The sequence below is a fragment of the Ixodes scapularis genome, unplaced genomic scaffold (assembly GCF_016920785.2).
Source record: "Ixodes scapularis isolate PalLabHiFi unplaced genomic scaffold, ASM1692078v2 PGA_scaffold4__175_contigs__length_147842914, whole genome shotgun sequence".
Taxonomy (NCBI): Eukaryota; Metazoa; Arthropoda; class Arachnida; order Ixodida; family Ixodidae; genus Ixodes; species Ixodes scapularis.
Window position 1 is genome coordinate 89,909,551 of NW_024609879.1, and position 23,118 is coordinate 89,932,668.

The 23,118-nt window shown below is 44.5% G+C and overlaps 1 protein-coding gene across 1 annotated transcript; it reads left to right on the forward strand.

Annotated features, from left to right (window-relative positions):
• The first annotated feature begins 2,212 nt into the window (after positions 1 to 2,212).
• Positions 2,213 to 4,879, forward strand: LOC120836420 (putative zinc finger protein 702). Its single transcript, XM_040205299.2, has 2 exons — positions 2,213 to 2,489; positions 4,282 to 4,879. Exons 1-2 carry the CDS (start codon positions 2,411 to 2,413, stop codon positions 4,737 to 4,739), a joined length of 537 nt encoding a protein of 178 aa, XP_040061233.2. The 5' UTR covers positions 2,213 to 2,410; the 3' UTR covers positions 4,740 to 4,879.
• Positions 4,880 to 23,118: the final 18,239 nt, after the last annotated feature.

Here is a 23,118-nt window from a genome sequence, read left to right on the forward strand (position 1 = left end):
TACACTGCATATCATTTTATAAATGGTGGCATTAGTCGTGTGGATGCTTCACAGACGGAACCGGCAAGCATTTTCCTCCTCGCTAGTGGTTTGACGCTGCATATATAATGAAACATCTCTCGTGGAAATAGAAATTGTCAGTGCTGTTTGGCCAAAACATTCACCCTTGGAAATGGTGTAGTCCCATAGTACTTATTTTGTTCGCGTCCTTCGTATTGAAATGTCTCGCAGGTACCCTCCTACTGACAAGTGGTGTAATTATCCATGCCCTGTTTAATCTCGAAACTGGCCTTCAGTTTTTTACTTGATTAAACTGAACTGCAAATGCGCGTTTTCCCATTTGTTGCCTTCTTTTTTTCTCGTTTCTGCGTCGTAATTCGTAATCATTTACTGCGCAGTTTAATGAACTAATGAATAGCCCACTAGACCAATTCCAAGCACTGGCATCCTTCAGTTATAGCCTTTGCTCATCGCATATGACGATATATGAGGGCAGGTAAAGTAACTTTGTGTTGGCGACTGTTTATTAATACTCATTAATCTACACTTTGCAGGCCGAGCTGACCGGAAATGCTCTTAATGCAAATGCGAGCAACCCTTCGCTGCCTAGGAAGGAGGGTCAGCCACCAGCCAGCTCAACTTGAGGGCTACATTTTCCCCCAGAAAACCGGAACCAACTAGCCGGATAAAATTAGGAATGGCCACAGCTCAGCCAACTACATGCGACATTTTTATTCGCTTCCCTACCTTCCTTGCCGACGCACCGTGCCCATTTATTTGACGTGTAATTCCCAAAATCTTTGGCGGTGATATACCGTACTGTTGTTGGTTCTGTGGCATGCCTGCCTTTTTTTCAGCACTACAGAGCAGGAGTGACGTATCTAAACCACGCTCCTTGGTTTTATTTACCTGTGTCTTTGTCAATTTGTGTGAGACTGTATCGGCGTAATCCTTTACCGCATGTTTAAGGTGAAGTGAAACCTTTGAAGTACATATTTAATAGATAAGGATCGTTTGAGAATGCAGCTCTTAGGCGCCCGTTTCCGGCTTGAGCGGCGTCGCCGTCGGCGTAACGAAAGTCACCACAAGGTCACGTGACCCCCAAGGTCACCCCAAGGTCATGCGACACCCCCCCCCCCCCTCCCCCAGGTCACGTGACCCCCTCCCCCCGAGGCAGACTTGTACACGTTACTGAAAAAAAGTAACTGATTACAATTACAATTACTACAGTAAAAAAAGTAACCGATTACCGTTACTGATTACTGCCTCCCAGAAGTAATTGAACAATTACTGCAAAGTAATTGATTACTTTTCAAGTTACTTTCACGTTACTTCTTATTGCGATGACAGAAATACACAAATACACAGTAAAATATCGCGTACACAATTTTGTTTGGTTATTGTTCCCTTTTTTGTTTTCAGACCCGGACCTTGTCGTGTAGCTGACGCGTCGACCTAAGGAACAAAGCCCACTAAAAAGTCAATAGCGAGTTCCCGCTTCCCGTCGACTTTATCAGCAATCTGCGACGAGATCCGGAACTCCCCAGCCAAGGCTGGTGGCGCGCTTGTAGAAGAGCGTGGCGTAAAAGAAAAAAGGATTTGCCGACTAATCCAAGTTTTATTTTTTTTAGATGTTAAAAAAATGTCAATCATTTTCGCTCCATGGCTGAGTGACTATACTGATTTTTGTGAGAAAAAAAGAATTGTGGGATGAAAAATGTAATTGGTAATTGTGTAATTGATTTTGTAATTGATTACAGAAAAAAAGTAATTGAAATACTCCGAGCGTTAAATGTAATTGAAGCGTTACAAAATTACACTTAACTGTAATTGATTACAAGTAATCAATTACTTGTAACCCGTTACGTACAAGTCTGCCCCGTGGTCAGGTGACCCCCCCGGAGCATATTAAAGAATGAGGGGAGGAGGAGGAGAAGGAGGAGGAGGGGCATACTCTCCCCTCAGTACCTTCCCCTCCTCCTCCTCAAGAGCTGTGCTCCAATTCGGCATTACAGGGAGTTGTAAACGGCTTTCACTTTTTTTATGTATGATTCACGTGCAATTTTTGCAATAATGTTTTTCGGGAATTTCAATATTCAGTTTGATGCCCGTGCTTTTTCGTGATGTCGTTATTTTATTTATTGAATTACACCGCAATAGGAATGTAAACCCCTGAATTTCTTTACTTCATCAGCAAGATGTGTCTATGTTTGCTTGTTCCTTAAGTTCGTTCTGATTGGGCTTCTGAATTGGTATAGTATAAAAAAAGGAACTAAAGAAAATTTGATCTTCACTCCTAACAGAACTTGCCGACGCAGCATTCGACTCCGAATGGCAGAGAACGGACTGCGAGGACAAGGGGGCGGAGCTCTCCTTCCAAAGAACCGAATTGCAGAGGCAACCATTGAAGATGGACCAGGAGGGGAGGACGGACGGCGGTGCGACTTCTGCAGCCAATCTTATGGTACCCAGAGAACTAACAACACCAGGTATGCGAAGACGCACACGGGAAAACACTCACCCAGCCTCGCACCTTCTTAGCACATCCTGACATATTCATGAACGGTTGGTTCCACAATAATTGAAAAACGTTTTGTAGGCCAGGTTTTCCAGAAGGTAGAAAATGTCAGGAGTCTGAAGTGGTACACAAAGTTTTCCTCCCGTGGGATAAAGGGGTTACATTCCAAAGTCCGAGTTCTACAACTATGGTGAAAGTAAGCAAACAAGTTGGGCTCAACTGAAGGAACATTCAGTCCGAGCACTCGAAGTTGCAATTGATACATATTTTTTGATATCAGAGAAATGTACCATGCTGAGTTGCTTACTTATACCACAAAATTGTATTTTTTCCTTTAGTTCCGGTTGATTGAGTAGCTCTCACAAATGCTATAAATTCTGTTTGACGCATAAAATACTCCAAAAAGGTTTGGCTGTTTCAAATGCTTGAGAATTTTCTCTCAACATTATTTGTGTCACCTAGCTTTAGCTTTAGATTGGCAAATGTGCATTCGAGTGCCGAGTTAAAACACCGTTTTTCGCAGTTTCAGATTGCTCGTAAAAAATCGCTGTGGGCCTTAGCAAACTTTTCAGTTTCTAAGGTGCAAAACGAGTATTTTACGAGCCTATTGAATGCTATTTTGTGTAACCTAATAATATGTGGGTGTGTGAACGACCCTTCCAGCGTTACTTAATACACAGTCAGGATCATTATGAATGTCAACATGCTATCACCCAGCGCTCCCTACTGGCAGCGTTATGCAGCCGCAGTGTTGTAGGCGTTACCGTAAAAAAAGGAAAGATACGTCATTCATTACTTGTGAAATAAAGGTACTCGATACCGTTACCGACAGAAAGTAGCCCACGTTACTTTTGCGTTACTTCGTATTTAAAAATTGACGGTAACAGCGTTTTTTTTTCGTTGTTGTTTTTTTGTGACAGCGTTTTTCGACACCGGGATGACGGGCGCGGGCGTTGGAGATTTCCTAAAGTGGAAATTTTTGCGTGAGAAAAAGAGGCAAATTTTAGAAAGTATGTAGAATGAGTGCAATAATTAATTACTTGGGTCACATACTATGTTTCAGCTTAAATCTAGACGCAGCCGACGCTACGAACTAATGGGACAAATCAAGCAGCGTCAAAATCACAAGTCACTGGGACATGAATGTTTACGGTTGGTTCAGCGAAGATTAAACCCGTACAGGAACACAAAGAACAACATGATGGTTCCCTTTCCCCTCTCTCTGATAATTCCCATCAGCCTGTAGCGTCAGCTGCGTCTGGACTTCAGGTAAAACGAAGTATAAAAACTGGCAAAAATACAGGTGTTCGTTTTCAAGTTTTCGGAAGATGTAACGCGTGACGTAATTACGTTATCCGTTACTTGAAATAACTAACGTAAGTACGTTACCCGTCACTGTCTTGGAAAGGTAACGAGTACTTTACACGTTAATAACAAAAGTAAGGTGTTACCGGTAACGACGTTACTTGTAACACGCTACCGCCAACACTGTGCAGCAGCGACCGCGGCGGCTTGACTCCCCTTCCGCACTTGGTTAGGAGAACGCACAAGCCACCACAGCTGCCGCACCATAGGGCTGCCAGAATCGAGTCTTAAACGATCGCCTGTAGACATTTACAAGCTTTGCGAATGATTTTTTTTAACATCTCAAATAAATGAATACCCACTGTAGGCCGCACCGGCATAATGTAGGTATACTGGACCATGTTCAGAACAATTAAAAATGCGCGAACATTTCTCGCTTTGTCCTGCCATCCCAACAGACTGGAACGGAGCAGGCTATGGCGACCAGGTGGATACTTTTGACCGCGACAGCCGCAGAGGTGACACCTCTCCCCAGACCAACTGGTCGGACCCACACAAGCGGCAGAAGCACCGACAACCGAAGAAGCACCCGTGCCGCTTCTGTCCTTACTCACGCCCTTCCGCAACGGATGTCACCATCCACGAGAGGACTCGCACTGGCGAGAGACCCTTCAGTTGTGGTGCCTGCGAGAAAACATTCACGAAGAAGGGTAACTTGACGGCTCACGTTAGAACTCACACCGGAGAGAAGCCGTTCAAGTGCAACACGTGCAGCAGGGCATTTACTCAGAAAGGCAGTTTGGCGAACCATGAGAGGACTCACACCGGAGAGAAGCCGTTCAAGTGCGAGACCTGCGGTAGAGCATTTGCGTCTGATAACGGTTTATGCAATCATCGAAAGATACATCGCAAGTGATCGAAACCCTCACGCGCATCATAGTTGTGAAAGGTGTTTAAACGAAATACTCGAGCGCCGACATGTGTTCATATCGTTTGGCGATAGACCTGCAGGGGTTTTACTTGCGAGCAGTGTGTGTTTCGCATGGTTCAAAATGTTTCCTCCTCTTACTGATCGCGTAAACACAGCTAAAAAATGTGAATTTACCTTAGAGTAAGCTACCAGAGTCCTTTTTTGTACACGAAAAAAAGAAAATACTTGAAGCCTTGTGTTTCTTTATTAATTTAGAGTCATTAATCACGTGATGCACCTGACGTCTCTGGGTTGTCTGTAGGGTCACTTACGTTCCTTTCAAGTCGGCCTCCTCATGACCATAAACATACGAACTCATAAAATAACTAAGGTCTTTCAACAGCAGCAATCTTGAATATTGCTAATGTTAAGAAAGTATAAGAGCAACCGAGTAATGAGGAGGGGTCAGCATAATTTTTAGATGAGAAATAAAGCTATATTCGAAACTATTTAACACGCCAAGCTGGAAACTAATGCTTTGCTCATAGGACTGCAATGAATATACATGACTCGAAGATGTAGAAATGCGGTGTAATTTCCTATCTCATTTCGTAATATTCTTTGTCCTTTTCTTTTTGACCAGTTTTAGTATCTGAATTCTGATGACATCACTCAATGTGCTTGCTACTTGTAATACTCGTATGTACGTTTTCCTTTTGCATGGTTTTTTTTGCGCATTCACGAAGACGGTCCTGATTATTTAGGACATTTATACTTTCAGTGCTATTCATTTGGTGTTCATATATACTTCGTTTCACCTTAGGTACGAGCGCGGACAATGTTTTGAGCCGGAGGACCAATAAAACAGCGCAAAAAGCGCAACGCCATGGCCTGCTCTCTGCGCTTGATAGAACTAGCCGATGGAGTAGCACGCAGAGAGAGATGGCGAATACCGGCTACTCCTAGATTCCTATGAACTGCAGAGAACTCGTCATGGCTGTGTGCCTCTTTCGCTGTTTGATTGGCGCTTCGCCTCATAACATCGGCCACGCTCGGACCTAAGCTTAAACGATGATAGTTTCACTTGAATTCGTCAGGATTTTAAATATTCGAAATTCCTCTTGTAGTGGACGGATCATATACATGTGTTGTACTAAAGGCATAATTGACTCCATTGTGTATATAGTTATGTGTCTAAAAACTACATATGTATAAACCATCTAAATATGTCTTAATCTGCTCTGACTGTACAGTGGTTGTCACTATTGCCTGATGCGCCAGAATTGAAGGAGGGGGAGTCCTGTTCCCAAACGTATAAAATATTTGTTTTAACATATACACGATGTTTCCAGAAAAAAAAAAAACGGGCAAACGTTCCACTGCAAAAAGTACGCACGGCACAAAAGAGAATTATGATGCCGTAGCGGTCTGTCCAAGGAAAATTGTTAGAGCTGAATATAATGGGATGATTAATAAATTCCGTGTACTTAAATTGTTAAATATTAGTTTTAAAGGAATGGTTTCAAAGATAACATTGCTCGGAATCATTGAGAACCACTAAATGCACCCATGTTAAAATGGCATGAGGCACGCTAAGCATTTTACGGAGTTCTGAACAAATGCTCAAGTTGGACACGTATCTCGCTTTCGGTTTCTTATCGGAGAGCATCTCCGCGTGGGCAATCTCGCCCCCCGTGTCTAAAGCGCGCAACGTGAGTGCACCGCCACGGATTGCTCGTGAAGGTGCGTCTTCACTCTCGCACCGATGTCAAAAAGGCGGACCTCATATGACTGTCCGGAAGCTTTTTTATGTAGACTTCTCTACGCGCGATGAGTGGCGGCGCACATACGTTGCGCGTCTTAGACACGGGGGGCGGGATCGCCGGCACAGAGATGTGCTTCGATAAGAAACCGAAACCTACATACGCGTTCAAATTGAGCATTTCTTCGGAACGTCGTAGAATGCTGCGCGTGCCTCATATCATTGCAGCGTGGGTGTTTTTAGTAGTTTTCGATCATAACAGCAAGATCCTATTTGAAACCAGGCCCTTCAAATCAATAGTGTGCAATTTATTCATTCAAAATTACTTACAAAATTATATTGAACGCTAAACATTTTCATTGGTGGCAGGTGCAAAGGGCGTAAGCTGGTTTAGTGGTAGAACCTACGAGCACGAGCATGTCCGTGCTCCCAGCCATATCCACGCAGAGTGCGTGGTCAGGAGATGAAAACGAGTTGGTTGTCTGGCTCGTCAAACGCGTAGCTCCCACCGTACTGTGAACTTCAAGGGGCCGTGCTCCGATGTTGGGTGTTGGGCTTTCTGCACCAGTGGGACCCAAGCACCGGTGTGCCCGTTACAGAAAGCATGTAACAAAATAGAATCACTCGTTAGATTAGGGAGTTGTAGTAGATCGTTTTTCCTCTCCGCTACGGTATCCCCGAGGAAAACGGCGCAGCTGCGCATGCGCGCCGCCAGCCTTGTCTGCATAGTTCAAGGTCTTGTGGCGGATTACGGAGCGCTATCCGGGTGCTTAGCGGGCTGCGGAAACGGTCTACTACAATTCCCTATTGTCAAAACTTAACGGGCTACTGATATTCGTTACCGTCCTTCGAACGTAACGATAAACCGTTATGGTTTCTTTCAAAAGTGAACGAATGTTACTTTTGCGCCAATTGGAATATCACTCATTCCACAGCGAAAGGCCGAGGATATGAACTCAGACAACCGTTTAACATCTTTGTGAGTTATTAGTTTGTAAGATTTGTTGCATGACCATTATTTTGAAAACCGGTTTTATTGACTGTGCTCTCTTTTATTTTCTATTTTTCCCAAATAATGTAGTAATGTTTTGCACGACCATAAGAGATTTGCAATAAACTGATTGAATATAACACTAATTTGAGTGAGGTCACCGGGTGTCGACAAATTTTCTCCTCATCTGAACGGATACACACTTTGGAGTATTTAGAGGTACTGCCAAAAAATGGGGTATAATGCATTAAATTACAGTATACCCCTTCTTGGGAATGCTGCAAAAGGTTCTCCGATTTAACTCTTTTAGAAAGTCGGCGAACCAGTTCATTCTGTCGAGCTATGCGCAGAGTGGAGATTACGAGCCGATTTCTCTGATTCTTTCACGAGTTTGTTCTGAAAGCCCTTAAAACCCAGTTTCAAGCGCACTTGAAGCAGGGATATTAGAGGTGGGTCACGAATCACTCCGGGCATGAAGAAATTGATAAAAAAATTACTTACAAGGATAGGTTATCTGGTGGAGAAATGTTAGGACCGAGTTTAGTGTAACTAATAGTAAAAGAGGCGACGCTCTTATGGGTGAAAAGGATAGATCTATTCATGATAAGTCGAAGCCGCGGTGTAGGGAACACAAATCAATAAGGACAACAGTAGGCTAACGACACATTCCGAGCGTGATTAAGCGTGCAAACTGGGCTTAGGGACAGTTAGTAAAAAAAAAAGAAAATGGAGCACTGATAAGGACCTATCGACCCTAACTGTAAACGTTCGTGACGACCGCAACCGCAGAAAATAGTTGCTCTTTCAAATTAGCCCCAAAGAAAAAAAAGAGCATCGTATTTTTTCGATATCCAGGACTTTACACCAGGACCGGGGATAGGCGACCCGTGATGCCGCCCAGGAAGCCATCAAAAGGGTTGCGCCGCTGCGCCCCCATTTGAAAGTTTTTTTAGCTTACTAATTTATTTAAACACGGCGGCTCTTTTCAGAAAAAAAATACTCGTTTTGGATTACTACTCACATGTTTACTGACTACGTGATGTCGTAGAGAGGAGCGTACAAAAAGGCGAAGGAAACGGGGCGCCGGGGGCGTTAACGGCAGGAGTTTGCCTAGGGTGCTTGATGGGGTCGGACCTGCTTTATGCCGTCCGATGCCTGTTGTTGATAGGATCGGATGAATAGCACTTTGCACCTAACACCGATTTTAGCAAGAACAGAAGTTGCACAAAAATGGGGCGACTAGCAGAAAATCCACTCGGCGGCACACACAGCGGGGCACCGTGACGAACGCTCCGACCAGCTCCGGAAGACTGCTTCCGTGTACCGGCCGAGGCTCATACAGGAGAATTCCCGAATCGCCCTTCCCATTTGAACCTGTCCCTTTTCAACCCGTTCCCGAAACACCTTTACGTTTGCGCCAGTCCCGTATAAACCCATTGGTATATAAATCCCCGCACATCTCAAACTCTCCGCGAAAAGTCTCCATCGTTCTAACCCTGGTTTGCTCACATTTTCTCATTAAAATTAGGTGCCGAAATTTTGTTAATGCAATTAAAGCAAAGGTGCCGGCGGGCTATTTAGTTATGTTGTGAACTAGTTTTTATTGTCAACGTATTCTTAAGCTATACATCACTTTCAGACAAGCTCCAACGAAAGATATTTCTACTTGAACCACTTGAAATGTTTCTGTCAAGATGGTCCCCAAAATGTGGGACTACGAAACGCGACAATGTTACCGCGAACACGATGTAGACGATTGTTTAAATGTTACTTCGAAATGGTGTTAGAAGGTACCAAGTTGTATACCGCTTAGCTTAGTGGCCCAGATGAGCAGTTTCAAAGACACTAATAATACTGATGGCAGTCATTTCATTCTTTGAGACAAACTGCGAAAAACTGCAATCGCTTGTTCGCGCTAGCAGTGTCGCGCTCAAGCACTTTGAGTAAACAAAAATTAGCGCTGCCTTAGGTTTTATAATCGCGACGCTATTTTTAGGTTTCCCAAAGCGCTTACGGACGTTATTCTGAAACTTCCTTATAGTGAACGGGATATGTTGAAGAGTGAGAAATCAGAGAAGTTATCAGGGCATATGATGGCGGCTTCATTTTCTTACGAGTTCAAACACAAAACCCTCGCGCTCACAGGAAAAATCCATAAACTACAAAATGCTATCGCCTTTGTTGAGGCCGTCGAGCAGGACAATCGCACCATCAGAAAGGCGACACTCCGATTTTGATAGTTCGCGGCTGTCCCCTGGCCCGCACGGCACCACCATTTGCAAGCTGCTGCGAAGGTACCCTTGTCAAGGTTGATTAACGTACAAGTTTCGGCTACAATTGATATGCAGACATAATTAAAAACAAAATGGCGCAAATACGATGGGCAAAGTAAAAGATAACCGACAGGACACAGTGCTGTATCCTGTCGGTTATCTTTTACTTTGTTCTCGTATTTGCGTTGTTTTATTTTTAATTATGTCTCGTGAAGGCCTCATCCCGTTTGATCAGATCCATGAAGCTATTAATGTTCGGGTGAGCTCTCCCTGACACAGCTTTTATCCTACGGTGCCGTGTCTCCAACGTTGTTTCGGGAGAGGGAGAAGTGAGGTGAAGCAAGGAGGACAGACATTGGACACTTGAACCTAACCAACTGTTAACGAACAATACGAACGAACCGACCCAATTGATAACGAAAGATGGCCGAAGCGGAAAGGTTGTTTCGGGTAGGGCGCCTCCTGAGAGCTGCCAGAATGGCTGTTTATTGTTCGGTAGTTACAAAGAGGATATCGGAGAGGGGATGTGGGCTTCCAAAGCCATCGCAAAGTGGGCCCTTTGTCTCATTCGCACCAAATAAAAGAAAGAAAAAAAAAAAAAAACAATCAAAGGTTTTAACCGCTTTGTTTTTCGGCTATTTCCGTGTTCCGAGATTTTTCGTACGATGCGATTTCGAAATAGCATGTAGATTGTTTATATCGTCAACACAAAAACGACATATGCCATACATTTCTTTCATGGAGTTGTGTCATAATGTTGCAAAATAATCTACCAAAAGTCGGAATGGCGTTGCGTCCAAAGAGCCTAGATTTAACTCCTGCGACTCACTCGAGAGTGTCTGATCTCCTTGTGCGAAAAAAGAAACGAAACTAACCGGTTCGCGGTACAATCAGCAGCCATGGGCTGCTGATTGTACCGGAAACTGATTGCCCCCCCCCCCCCCTTCTCAGAGTGGGGGGGAAAAGCATGTGTTTTGCCCCCCACCCCCCTCCCTGAAACAGCCGCCACTGGGCAGGGAAAACACTGGCCGGCCGCGCCCAAGGAATACCAAGGGCACCGCCCTCCGACCCGCGGTGGCATATTGTTAACGCGCAGGCGATACACACCCCAGCAACGACGTTCACACCGGATTGGATGGTATGTGGAGATATGTTGCAACGCTCGTTTCCAAAGCGGTAGCGTATACCTTAGTGGTACGATGTGTGCTTCATACGTACATAGCAGACCCGGGTTCGATTCACGGTGTGGGCTTACTTCTATTTTTGGTCTCTCCAACATTTTGTTTTGTCGAGGCAATCTGGGATGTTTACGACATTTTTTTTTTTTTTTTTTTTGCGATTAGCACTAAAAAACACGAATGCTGACGACGAAACTTCGCTGAACTAAATGGTATGGGACAGCGGGGCTTGAATTGCCGGCTGGACGCCGCAATGCGGCATGTGGGGGGGGGGGGGGGGGAGGGGGGGGGCTAAATGGGTTAAAGTTTTGTAATTAGTAGCCGCATACTGCCGCCGCAAAGCGGCGTGAACGCAGGCGGTGTGGAGGGTTAACGCGCTTCGAGTGTACACGCGCCGTCCGAATCCGAAATTTAAGTTCCCTCGCGTTGCCGAGCAGCCAATCCGTCGTGAACGTCGTTGCTAGGGGGTCACTCGTCTGCGCCACAAAAAATTAGTGATGGAATGAATCTGGCGAACTTCAAATTCAGCAAAGATCGGCACGTGCAGTCGTGCGGTCACCATCGTAGAGTTTAGTACAACCAGCGGTTACGGCGAGGTGCAGAGTAGGCAACACGGTAACTGTGCGTTTCTGAGCCTTTGCGAGCGTGGTTCTCTTCAATGTTGTCTGCCTCAAGAACAGAAGATCGACCAGTAATTTACGCAGTTTACTGCGCAAGTGACAAATGATGCGGTGCAATCTGGAAAACGTGATATTAATTTGACCATTTCATCGATGCAACGAGGTAGTTGAAACATTGATTCACAACTGGCAATTACGCTCAGTGTGCACAGCACACTTCTGTCGAACGGGCAGAGTCACAAGAGCTAGGCAGGACATTTATACGGGATGCAGCTGGCATCCTCGTCATAATGTAATGCATATTTTCCCCCTTCTTTTCTTTCCTTTTTAGCTACTTTCTGTAGTGTGTATATTCTGTACATATATATGTCTGTTTTGTTTTCACAAGTGGTGGCGGGCTGGCAGGCGCTCTGCGTAAGGGTTTTCACCTATCTGCCTAGCCCCGCACAACACCACATGGGCCCCTTCTTTTACGCGCAAAGAAAATTATTATTATTATTATTATTATTATTATTATCACTCACAATATCTCTTTTGCATATAATATTCAAGGAGAGACTTTGTCTCGAGTAAGTGTAATGAAAGATCTCGGAGTCATGGTTGACTCTGGGTTGCGTTTCTCTGATCACGTTGGTAAACTGGTTAACTCGTCTTTGCGAATGTTGGGTGTTGCCTCTCGCTTAACCAGGGAGTTCAAAAACCCGACGGCTTTTATTACGTTATACTGCTCGCTATCCAGGTCACAGTTAGAATATGCTTCAGTTGTTTGGAATGGAATTTCTAAAAGTCACTCCTTGGAGATCGAACGTGTGCAAAAAAGTTTGTTTCTATCTTTAAACATCGCTACATAAAGGAGGATGTTCACTGTTTAACATATGAGTCTGCGTTAGAGCGTGTTGGTTTGCTTAGCTTGCACCGGCGTCGGGAGAACGCGGACTTACTATTTTTGTTTAAAACGCTGCATGGACTCATCAATTCTCCAAGCCTGTTATCCGAACTGTGCCTTAGGGTCCCACGTGTGCCTACTCGTCTTCTGTCATCTTTTTATGTTTCTAGAATGTTTAGTCCGGTAAACCCAATTGTGAGAATGGCTCAGCGTTTGAATCATTACTCTGAAAAACTTGATATTTTCAACCCTTGCTACAGGACGTTTGTCCTTTCTATTAAAAACTTGCCCGTGCAGGATGAGCATTGCTGAATTGCTTTGTTATGTCGGAATGTCGTCATCTCCATGTCGTGCTTTCTGGTGGTGCAGTTGTTGTCCTTCGGTCTTGTGTTCCGTCTCTACTGTTACTGCCTCGTTTTTATTTCATTGTACTAATTACTCGTGCACTGCCTAGTATTATGCTAAAAATGTATCTTATTTTCTGCGGAGATGTGTATAGTGTGTTTTTTTTTTTTTTTTATCCACCAGTGTACCAGCACCAAGACCTCAGGGTTGTTCCTGGGCACTGTATAATAAAGATTGATTGATTGATTGATTGATTATTATTATTATTACAATAATAACAATCCTGTTTTCGGCTCACAAGTAGTTTGTGCCAAAACAAAATAATATTGCTTTTCAGTAAGCGTTATTTCGCGATTTTCATGTATCTGCATAAAACTATGCCCTCGACGTTGCACATCCGACATTCCTAACTCTCCCCATCTTCCTAAACGTCCGTGCGTGTCCTAACACCAGGAACCGGAATTTTAAAGGTTTAAAACGAGACGCTAGGAACATAGAACGCACACTTTTATGCAAAGCTGACGTCAAATGACTCAAATCGAAAAACATGCATATTTACAATATTGTTATCTCTTCTGGTGAAGTTTCAGCAACCGTTGCATTCGTTTTCGCGCACGAAACGGTGACTCCCATAGGGAGTAAGAACGCAGTGATTGCTTTTATTTTAACAATGTAAACATACTTGCAGGCGTGCGCTGATGAAGCCTCAAAACCAAAACTCGTAGCGCGATTGGTGACTGCGCCGGCTATACCCAACCACCTTTGTCACGCCACTTTCCGCAAGCAGACATTCCCAGTAAATACCGAAAGCGACACCGATACAATTATCTTCTAGAATATAACCTTATTTAGTAATAACTGTGTCAATAGGCACTACATGTGGTATTTAGATTAAAAAAACTTTTTTTTTTTTTTTTAGAAAAAAACTAAATATTAACGTTAAGTCTGGTAACAGTGTATTTTTGCCGAATCTTTAGAAAAAATTCCGCCGAATCCTAAGATTCGGCGCCGAATTTTCGATTCGGCAAAGGTTCGGCCCATAGCTAGTAAAAATGTGCCACTCGGAGGGTGGGGGGGGGGGGGGGGGGGTCTAATTTGCCCCCCCCCCCCCCACACACACACACACTCAAAAACAAGTTGGTATGCCAATGTCAGCAGCCATTAGAGTTCTAGCTTTTTTCCCCAGAGCACCGGATTTTGTTTTATTTCAACGATCACCCTGATATCCAAATAGTTGTGCGATCTCTAAATTGCACGGAAGCAGGACGATATGTTGTACCGCTGAAATGCCAGAAAATGAATTACCAGAAGTTTAGATAGCGTTGCGTCTTATATAGGTGCTGATCAAAGCGCACTTCAAATGTGACAAGGCAATTAAAAAAATACGAACAATAATTTTCATAATTACTTGTTCCCATTAATCACTTCGCAAAACTGGATTGCCACTAAGGCCCCAGCATATTTTACCGAGCGTCGCATTTGTCGTTGTTTCGTTTTGTTCGCTCGGACGAGACGCCACCACCGCAAATCACTCAAATAAGTAAACGCAGTGGTAACGTAGTAACGAATAACTTTGAGGTAACGGTCACTTACTTTTATAGGAGGGTAATTGTAACTGTAATAAATTACAATTTAGCCTTGAGTAATTGTAAATGTAATTCCTTACTATTTTTCAGTAACATGGACAAGTCTGATTCATAGTTTGCAAGATTCAATAATTTCAGCGGAAGTATAAATTTTCAAATTTTATTGGCGGAAACTTATGACGCATTCAGCGAAACGTCGTTTGATGAAATGTCCGGTCCCAGGTGCGGTTGACCTTCTAGTGCGCAACATAACCTTAGATGCCTCGCTTTGTGAAAATATGATGACTGAAAACCAGCATCGTCTTTCAGGCACGTGCGATCGTTTCGCGCTTCCGATATAAAAAAAAAAGTCCAGGTGGATGCCTAAGTCAAGAATATCGGAAAAAAAAAGCTCATATAAGAAAATCTCACCGTAAAACCAACTGACGCGGAGAAAAGCCCACCGGCTTCTTGATGAATGCAGTGGAAACTCACTTACGAACTTCGTTTTCGTCAATTCTTTTGGTATTTGAATAGTAGCAACATTCGTTTCTGTATTTATTTCTTGCAGTAACTTATGATTGGTGCTGATGGGTCCTGACACAATTTGGGGGCTCTCTGTGGTCGTCGGGTGCAATGACGAGGTCACTTCGTTACTCTTCATAGAACTCAACGTTGAGGCAATGTCTTCATAGAAAAAAATAGGTCTCTATCACTTTGTTAATTGCTCCCATCCTGCTTAACTATGGACTTCTGTTTCTTTATTCATATTGGTGTCTGCACTATACGAATTTTGTATATATCTCCGTTTGTGTTCCTCACATGGCCCAGAATAGAACCGCAAATACTAAATTTAAAAGCTTGATCGTATAACTCTTGTGTGGATTTATCTCAGCATCTGTCAGCTTTGTGGTGAACTTTTCTCCCATAAGCTTCTCGGTGTTGCGCTGTACTTCCCCCGGTGGAGAAAACCTCACGGAAATCCAGCGGATCCGGAGAAGAGCTCACCAGACTTTTGATGGATGCGAAGAAAAGCTTTTTACCTTTACAAACCGGTCAAATATTATTTCTTCGCAGCTCTCGATATTTTGTTGAACTCTGTTCTATCAAAGTTATTAAATTAAAGGCCATTTAACTGAACACAACTTCATCGAAGCGGTTTCGTCGAACGCCGTTTTATTGAACATCATAGTTTCTGGCCAGATCGTTTCTCGTTTATGTTAATAGTGTTTTTTCTTTGCAGCCAAAAGATAAAAGGATAAAGATGTTGTCACAGATGGACAAATGATGAGGCTGTCAATAACTGGAGAACCTAAATGTTTAATCTGGCGAACAAAAGAGAAGGTTAGCGTCGCAGGCGTCGATGTCGGCAAAAAGAAACTCCGCAGCCCGTTCTTCGGTGAGATTTTCTTCGCCGCCCAACAGCAACAGCCGACCATAATAAAAGGTGTGCGGATTCTTGCCTAATACATTCGGCTCTATTTCATAATATACTGAATCAAGGGTGTGTTGGTTCGGGTCAAACAAAGAATCTTCAGCGCCAGACATTCACAACATCCAAACAGCAACGTGTGACGCCTACTTCCGAAAAGCTTGTTCTGTGTTTAGCTTCGCTGAAGAAATTTTCGCAGTGTTCGTTTTATTACGGTAGAAACAAGCCTCCACAAGTTGATATGCGAAGCGAATATCAAAATTGAAATAAAATCGACGAACTCACGTATGTTTTTTTCCGCAGTTAAAATATGTAAACATCCTAAATGTATCTCTGCAGAATATTTCAAATCCCCAGATCAAATCACCTGTCAAGTTCGAACAGAAATAAGTGGTAAGACAGTATCTACCTTTTGGCGCTTCGGTAGCTTTTGTCTGTCTGAATTTGGTAACTGCAGGCCTCACGCAAAGACCGCTTGGAGCGTGAAATCTTTCACCCGCATTTTCGTGACTCAAAACGCCAACAAAAACTGAACATCCTCCCAATAACGCGCTCTTGCGACTGAAAACTAATGACACACCCACCCGCAAAATATCTTCGCCGCCGAACAAAAAAGGAAAAAACAATAGACTTTTCACTGGCATTTGTGCGACCCAAAATAGCAACAAAGAATGGAACACCCACCCGAAAAATACCTTCGCCAGCAAAAAAAAACACGAAAAAAAAAAATGTTTTGAGAGGCATTTTTTTTTAAAATCCCGACCGTCAACTCGATGACCTTGAAGATGCAAGTAGTCCGAGGCGCAATAACACATTGCGGAATTTCAAGAGATAGTATTCACTACACGCTCATAGATGGCACCAGCTGACAGCTGGATTTCTGGCATTTTTGATGGGCCACAAACTTAGTTAAATTATATCACCATGAGAATCTCTGAAGAAAAAAAAGGTTTGTAAGAGAGATATTCAAGAAGTCTTGGTCTTCAGTATTGTAGCGCCTGAATTTGTATTTAAACCCTGGTTTACTTTTAAATGTTCATGAAGAACGAAACGAAAAAAAAGCTTTTTCAAACAATTTCCCGTAAGAAAAAAAAAAAAAAAAGATTTAACATTTAGATCGGGAATTGTAGCGCTACAATATTACTCAGTTTCTTTATTATCTTTCTAATAAAACCATTCCCAATTCAATCCGTTCGGTGGCTCCTGAGAAAAAAATATCAAAACGTTGCCATTGGAATTCTATAGGACTTGGGAGCTGCAAATCGCGAGAAGGAACGAACCTGAGTGCTTCTCTTTTTATTATGTGTGTTTTCGCGTATCTTTGTGGACTACCTTTCGGGGACCATTATATAATCCGCTAACGTGTACAGAACATTCTGGCCTCTTCCCCGCGAGCTTTTAGTTGACTCAAATAATAATTAAGAAAGAAGTAAACAAGCTCGTAAAACATATAAGAAAGCATTATGACAAATGAACCCTTCCGAAAAAAAGAACAAAAAAAAAAGCGCCCTTGGTGCGCTTTTTTGGGACTTACGAATAGTCGATGTTCGCACTCTGGGTTGGGTAAGGGTGGCGATGTGGGTTAGTTGGTTCATACTGACGAAAAGGCAAACAGCGCACAGTAAACGGGACTAAAGGAAGTGCAAACAGGACAAGCGCTTGTCCTGTTTGCACTTCCTTTAGTCCCCATTTAGTGTGCGCTGTTTGCCTTTTCGTCTGGGTTGGGCCACGCTTGCGGCTCAGGTCTTAGCTTTCGACGGCGAGTTGCGCGTACAAGTCCCTCGAAGCAGAGACAATGAAACGATCAGAACTCGATTGTAGTTGGCGATCAAGACGGTGAGTTTGTGTGAGCTCTATATGCTGAACCTAGCAGAGATCCGCGCTTTTCAAAACTGCCATTCGTCTTGTCGGTATTGACAGATCGTTTCATCGACAAGCAACGTTTTATCGACAGATCGTTTCATAGACAGTGTCTTTTTTGCGACAGGGCCTTAGATATCGACTTTTTAGTGGCATTTATGTCGCCGACTTGTGAAGAGAGCTTCAGGAGCGTCATCAACGCGGCGGTGGCGCATTCTCCTGATTGCAAAATTCTAGTTTACTAATTACTTAATGATCCGCGGTTTCGACTAGGCGGGGTTCCTACTCTAGCTTGAGATTAAATTAAAACTCCCTGAGCGAAGTCGAAGTTGCCTTCACGATGCATGACGGGCGCACGACTATGCCTCCGACGCCCAATCATGCGTCTTAGTTGTCGATTAAACGAGCGGCGGGGAAAAGTTGTTGATTAAAAGTTGTCGATGAAAAGTTGTCGATGAAGTGATACGGACCAAGCATTGGCAACTCACAATGCTCCAAGTGAGAAATGCAGACCTTTGGATCTCTAATCGTCAAAGCCCAGCGCGGTCGTCTCGTGGACACACGAAGGTACTAATCGGCTCAGGCTGAACACACATCTGTGCTGTCACACGGGCCGTGCATCAGAATGCCCCCACAATTCCCTGCGCCATGCGAGTTCACCTGGGGACTGAGCGATACAATTTAGGGATCTCCAGAAGGGTCTATTCGTAGCGGAGCGAGAGATCTGCCTGTTTTTCATGCTCTGAAATAAATACTGAATAATTTGGGGTTACGAGTTGAAGCAGTCACTTGTCTAATCCGGAGGTTTTGAGGGCGAAAAACGAACAGTGTAACGTCGCGAAGCGGTGAGGCTCAGACGAGCAGCGTTCCAACGAACGTATTTAATGGCGCTCAGCAGGACCGTATTCCAACATGCTATAGGGTGTTTTCACTGTCGTAATTTCGTCCACCATTTTCTTGTTCTGAGCTATCTGGCGTGTGTCAAACTCGAGCATTCCAAGGGTTTACATGACCCCTCAAATTCGTAGAGCACATAAGCTTATGTCTTACCACGCTGACATCATCTCGACCGGTTGCGATCTAATCCTTCAAAGTAGTAAATTTGTTTGAAAAAAACAAGCTAACAACAAAATGGCGGATTGACGTCATGTGCAAACAACCATTACGATTGGTGCCTGGGTTGCCAGACCGACCAGCAGGCTCTTCTGTTACACCCTCTCTTATCTTAGGGTAAGGCTGAAACAATAGTCATGGCTGTTGCTAAAAAGCTTTGTCATGCGCCAGCTTCTGATGCGCACGCCGAATGCGCTATACACATTTCCAAGAAAATCTCGATCCCAGGGAAGAAAAATAATTTGTGAAAAGCGTCATTGGTTTCGAGAGTAGGTTTTCCGGGATTCCCCTTGGCGTCCAAACTAACCCTAAATCAGCGGACTGTTATGCTGGGTAGCTGTACGTGTGGCCCGCTACATTGGATATTGTTTTTTGGTCTTTTAGGAGCTCTTGGTCGTAACTTTTTATGGCGTATTCTCACCCGGGTTCGTCTGGGCAGCACTGCGTCATCTATGACTGCAACAACAACCAGCGTAAACGAAAACTCGCTGCTGACAGCCTGTGCGTGCAGCACAACGTTCAGCAGAGAGAATGTGGTTGCAACATGTTTTTACTTCACCGATTTCCTGCGGACGGTGATTTGCGTCGGCAGTGGTTAAGTGCCGTTAACCGAAAGGGGTTTTCACCGTCCGAGTCTTCTCGTGTATGCTCTCGCCATTTCGTGGACGGTATGTGGACGACCGAGAACCCGTCGCCGATGCTCGCCCTCGGATACAATCGAAAAGTTCGTGCGTTTTGTTTGACCCTTTGCTCCTAGATGCTTCATCTTTGTCCAGCAGCATTCTATTTTAAAGTCGTCAGAATGACACGGAGCACGAATCTCCTTTTCATTTGCCTTTTCGTATTGGCTGTGTGACCTAAGAGTGCCGTCCGACGACACTCCACTCGCCCACTCGCGCCAATGGCCGTCCGAAAGAAAATCGGACGGCGCGTCCTACCCCTCGCCTGCTTTCACGTCGCTTCGCGGCGACAGTCTGCGGCTGCTAATTACAAAACTATTAATCAACTTTGCCGCGTCGTACACGCGGCGTCCAACCGGCAACCGGGAAAAAGTACCAGTAGACTCAACCAAATTTCGACGACCTTTTAAAAATTAAAAAAAGAAGAAACTGCGCCCGCTGCGGATGAAGCGGACCCCTTTCCTCTGAGCTATGCTGCAACTTCGTAAAACCTGCTTTTCGGGCGGCTTTTGAAGGCGCGAGTGGGGGTACCGTCATTTTGGGCAAAATGGTCCAGAAACACTTCCTTTGATTTTCTGTTTCTCAATGCTCTGATTGACTTGACTGCCGTCATTTGAACGCTCTGCACGAGGGCTGTCAGACGGCACTCTAGACTACATTTTTATTTTCAAGCTCGCGCTCGCCTCTATGGTTCAAGATCCATGTCGGAAGATCAACACCCGCGAGGAGCCATACCGTGCTACACCTCCTTGGCGCATCGTGCACGGCGTTTTTGCCGGCTATTACAGGGCACGCCGGGCAAAGCGGGTGTCGGCGCGTATTCACTTATTGCATTTCATTGCACTGCAGCGTTAACAAATATTTTTCTACAGGTGGTTTTTGGACGGCGACGTCTGTGCCGTCAGGAAGGGCACCCACCTCCAGAAAAAAAGGTGACTCTGATATGAAAACTTAGAACTGCTCGTAACACCTTGTACATTTATGTTACAGAAAAAGAAAGCCCCCGATGGTGCCCATGACAACAATACACAGGTGAACGCTTGAAAAAGCACCTTACATCCGTCCTGCTAATGGAGATCATAAGGCAATAGCACACAATTTTAAGAATCTTATTAACATATCACATTATCTTCCCGCCAACATGGCAGTTCAATTAATTTTAATTGCTCATATCAGCACCTCCTGCCTATTTATTGCATTGTTTCACTAAAATGGAATGATGGACCAATCATTGCATTTGTCCAGGTTACAAACACCCTTGTCATGCAACCAGATATCTTCTCGAACATTGACAAAATCCTTGTTGTTGGCCTCTATCTATGACATGTTGCAGTTGCTGTATTAATGCTATGGTACAACCAGTCTTCCTGCCGATGCCACAGATGTGCTAAGTGCATTGTGTTGGCCTCTCTTTCACTGGTCCGTTGTTTTTAGCTCTTTTACCCTTTTAATGTGCAAAGCTGCCAGCCATGCGCAGCGTTGGCAAGAGGTATCGTGTTAATAATTACAACACATATTTTTTAGTCTGACACTTCGACTAGCGGCCAAGCTGCCACGGCAGGTGCGATGCAGGTAAAGGAATATTTCGTGTTTACTTTCATGACTATTGATCACTGCATGCAGTCGAGAGCATAGCAGAAAATGCTATGTGTTTTTCTCCAGCCCCCAGGTCTGAGAGAAACTGGCAGCCTCCCTGCCCTGGCCACAGATCTGGTAAGCTCATTTTGAGGCTGCCAGCCATGCGCAGCAATGGCAAGAGGAGTCGTATTAATGATTACGATGTGTATTATTTTTAGTTTGAGGACACTTCAACGTGCAGCCACGCTGCCATGGCAGGCGCGACACAGGTAAAGAAAGATTTCGTGTTTACTTTCATGACTATTGATCGCTGCATGCAGTCGAGAACGTAGCAGAAAATGCCATGACCTGTTTTTCTCCAGCCCCCAGGTCTGACAGAGACTGGCAGTCTCCCTGCTCTGGCCACAGATGTGGTAAGCTCATTTTGAGGCTGCCAGCCATGCGCAGCAATGGCAAGAGGAGTCGTATTAATGATTACGATGTGTATTGTTTTTAGTTTGAGGACACTTCGACGTGCGGCCAAGCTGCCATGGCAGGCGCGACACAAGTAAAGAAAGATTTCGTGTTTACTTTCATGACTATTGATCGCTGCATGCAGTTGAGAACGCAGCAGAAAATGCCATAACCTGTTTTTCTCCAGCCCCCAGGTCTGACAGAGACTGGCAGTCTCCCTGCCCTGGCCACAGATGTGGTAAGCTCGTTTTGAGGCTGCCAGCCATGCGCAGAAATGGCAAGAGGAGTCGTATTAATGATTATGATGTGTATTCTTTTAGTCTGAGGACACTTCGACGTGCCGCCAAGCTGCCACGGCAGGCACGACACAGGTAAAGAAAGATTTAGTGTTTACTTTCATGACTATTGATTGCTGCATGCAGTCGAGGACGTAGCAGAAAATGCCGTAACCTGTTTTTCTCCAGCCCCCAGGTCTGACAGAGACTGGCAGTCTCCCTGCCCTGGCCACAGATGTGGTAAGCTCGTTTTGAGGCTGCCAGCCATGCGCAGAAATGGCAAGAGGAGTCGTATTAATGATTATGATGTGTATTCTTTTAGTCTGAGGACACTTCGACGTGCCGCCAAGCTGCCACGGCAGGCACGACACAGGTAAAGAAAGATTTAGTGTTTACTTTCATGACTATTGATTGCTGCATGCAGTCGAGGACGTAGCAGAAAATGCCGTAACCTGTTTTTCTCCAGCCCCCAGGTCTGACAGAGACTGGCAGTCTCCCTGCCCTGGCCACAGATGTGGTAAGCTCATTTTGAGGCTGCCAGCCATGCGCAGCAATGGCAAGAGGTGTCGTATTAATGATTATGATGTGTATTCTTTTAGTCTGAGGACACTTCGACTTGCGGCCAAGCTGCCACGGCAGGCACGACACAGGTGAAGAAAGATTTAGTGTTTACTTTCATGACTATTGATTGCTGCATGCAGTCGAGAGCGTAGCAGAAAATGCCACGACCTGGTTTTCTTCAGCCCCGAGGTCTGACAGAGATTGGCAGAGCTCCGTGCCCTGGCCACAGATGTGGTAAGCTCATTATGAGACTGCCAGCCATGCGCAGCAATGGCAAGAGGTATCATGTTAATGATTACGATGTGTATTGTTTTTAGTCTGAGGACACTACGACGTGCGGCCAAGCTGCCACGGCTGGCGCGACACAGGTAAAGGAAGATTTCGTGTTTACTTTCATGACTACAGTAAAACCTCGTTAATTCGGATCTCATGGGACCGGCAAAAATGTCCGAATCATCCGAAAGTTGAAATATCGAAAGAAGAAAGAAAACAGTGCAAAAATGTTTCCCTGTGACATACCTTTATTTTGAGAAGAAATCTGTTATTACCACCTTCTTTCTGGACGATACTTGGGCGGACACGGCAACTTTCCTTAGCGCGGTCGACTGCTCCACCGCACTTGCACTGTCGGAGCTACGCATCCCGTGCGCGGACAATATAGCACAGCAAGGCCTCTTCTAGTTTCGGGCAACCTTCCAAGGCCGCGTTCTTTTCGCGTTGAACTTCTTGCTGTCGATATTGGCCTAAATTTTCACAAATGTGGCCAAACTGCTTCTCTTGACGTCGTAACTTTCCATCACTTGTTGTCGAGAG

What these genes read in the sequence shown, in the direction of transcription:
- LOC120836420 (XM_040205299.2), top strand. Translation starts at nt 2,411, where the DNA reads ATGGACCAGGAGGGGAGGACGGACGGCGGTGCGACTTCTGCAGCCAAT. An exon ending in CAGAGAACTAACAACACCAG is followed by an intron (nt 2,490 to 4,281) that starts GTATGCGAAGAC and finishes CCATCCCAACAG; the next exon opens with ACTGGAACGGAGCAGGCTAT.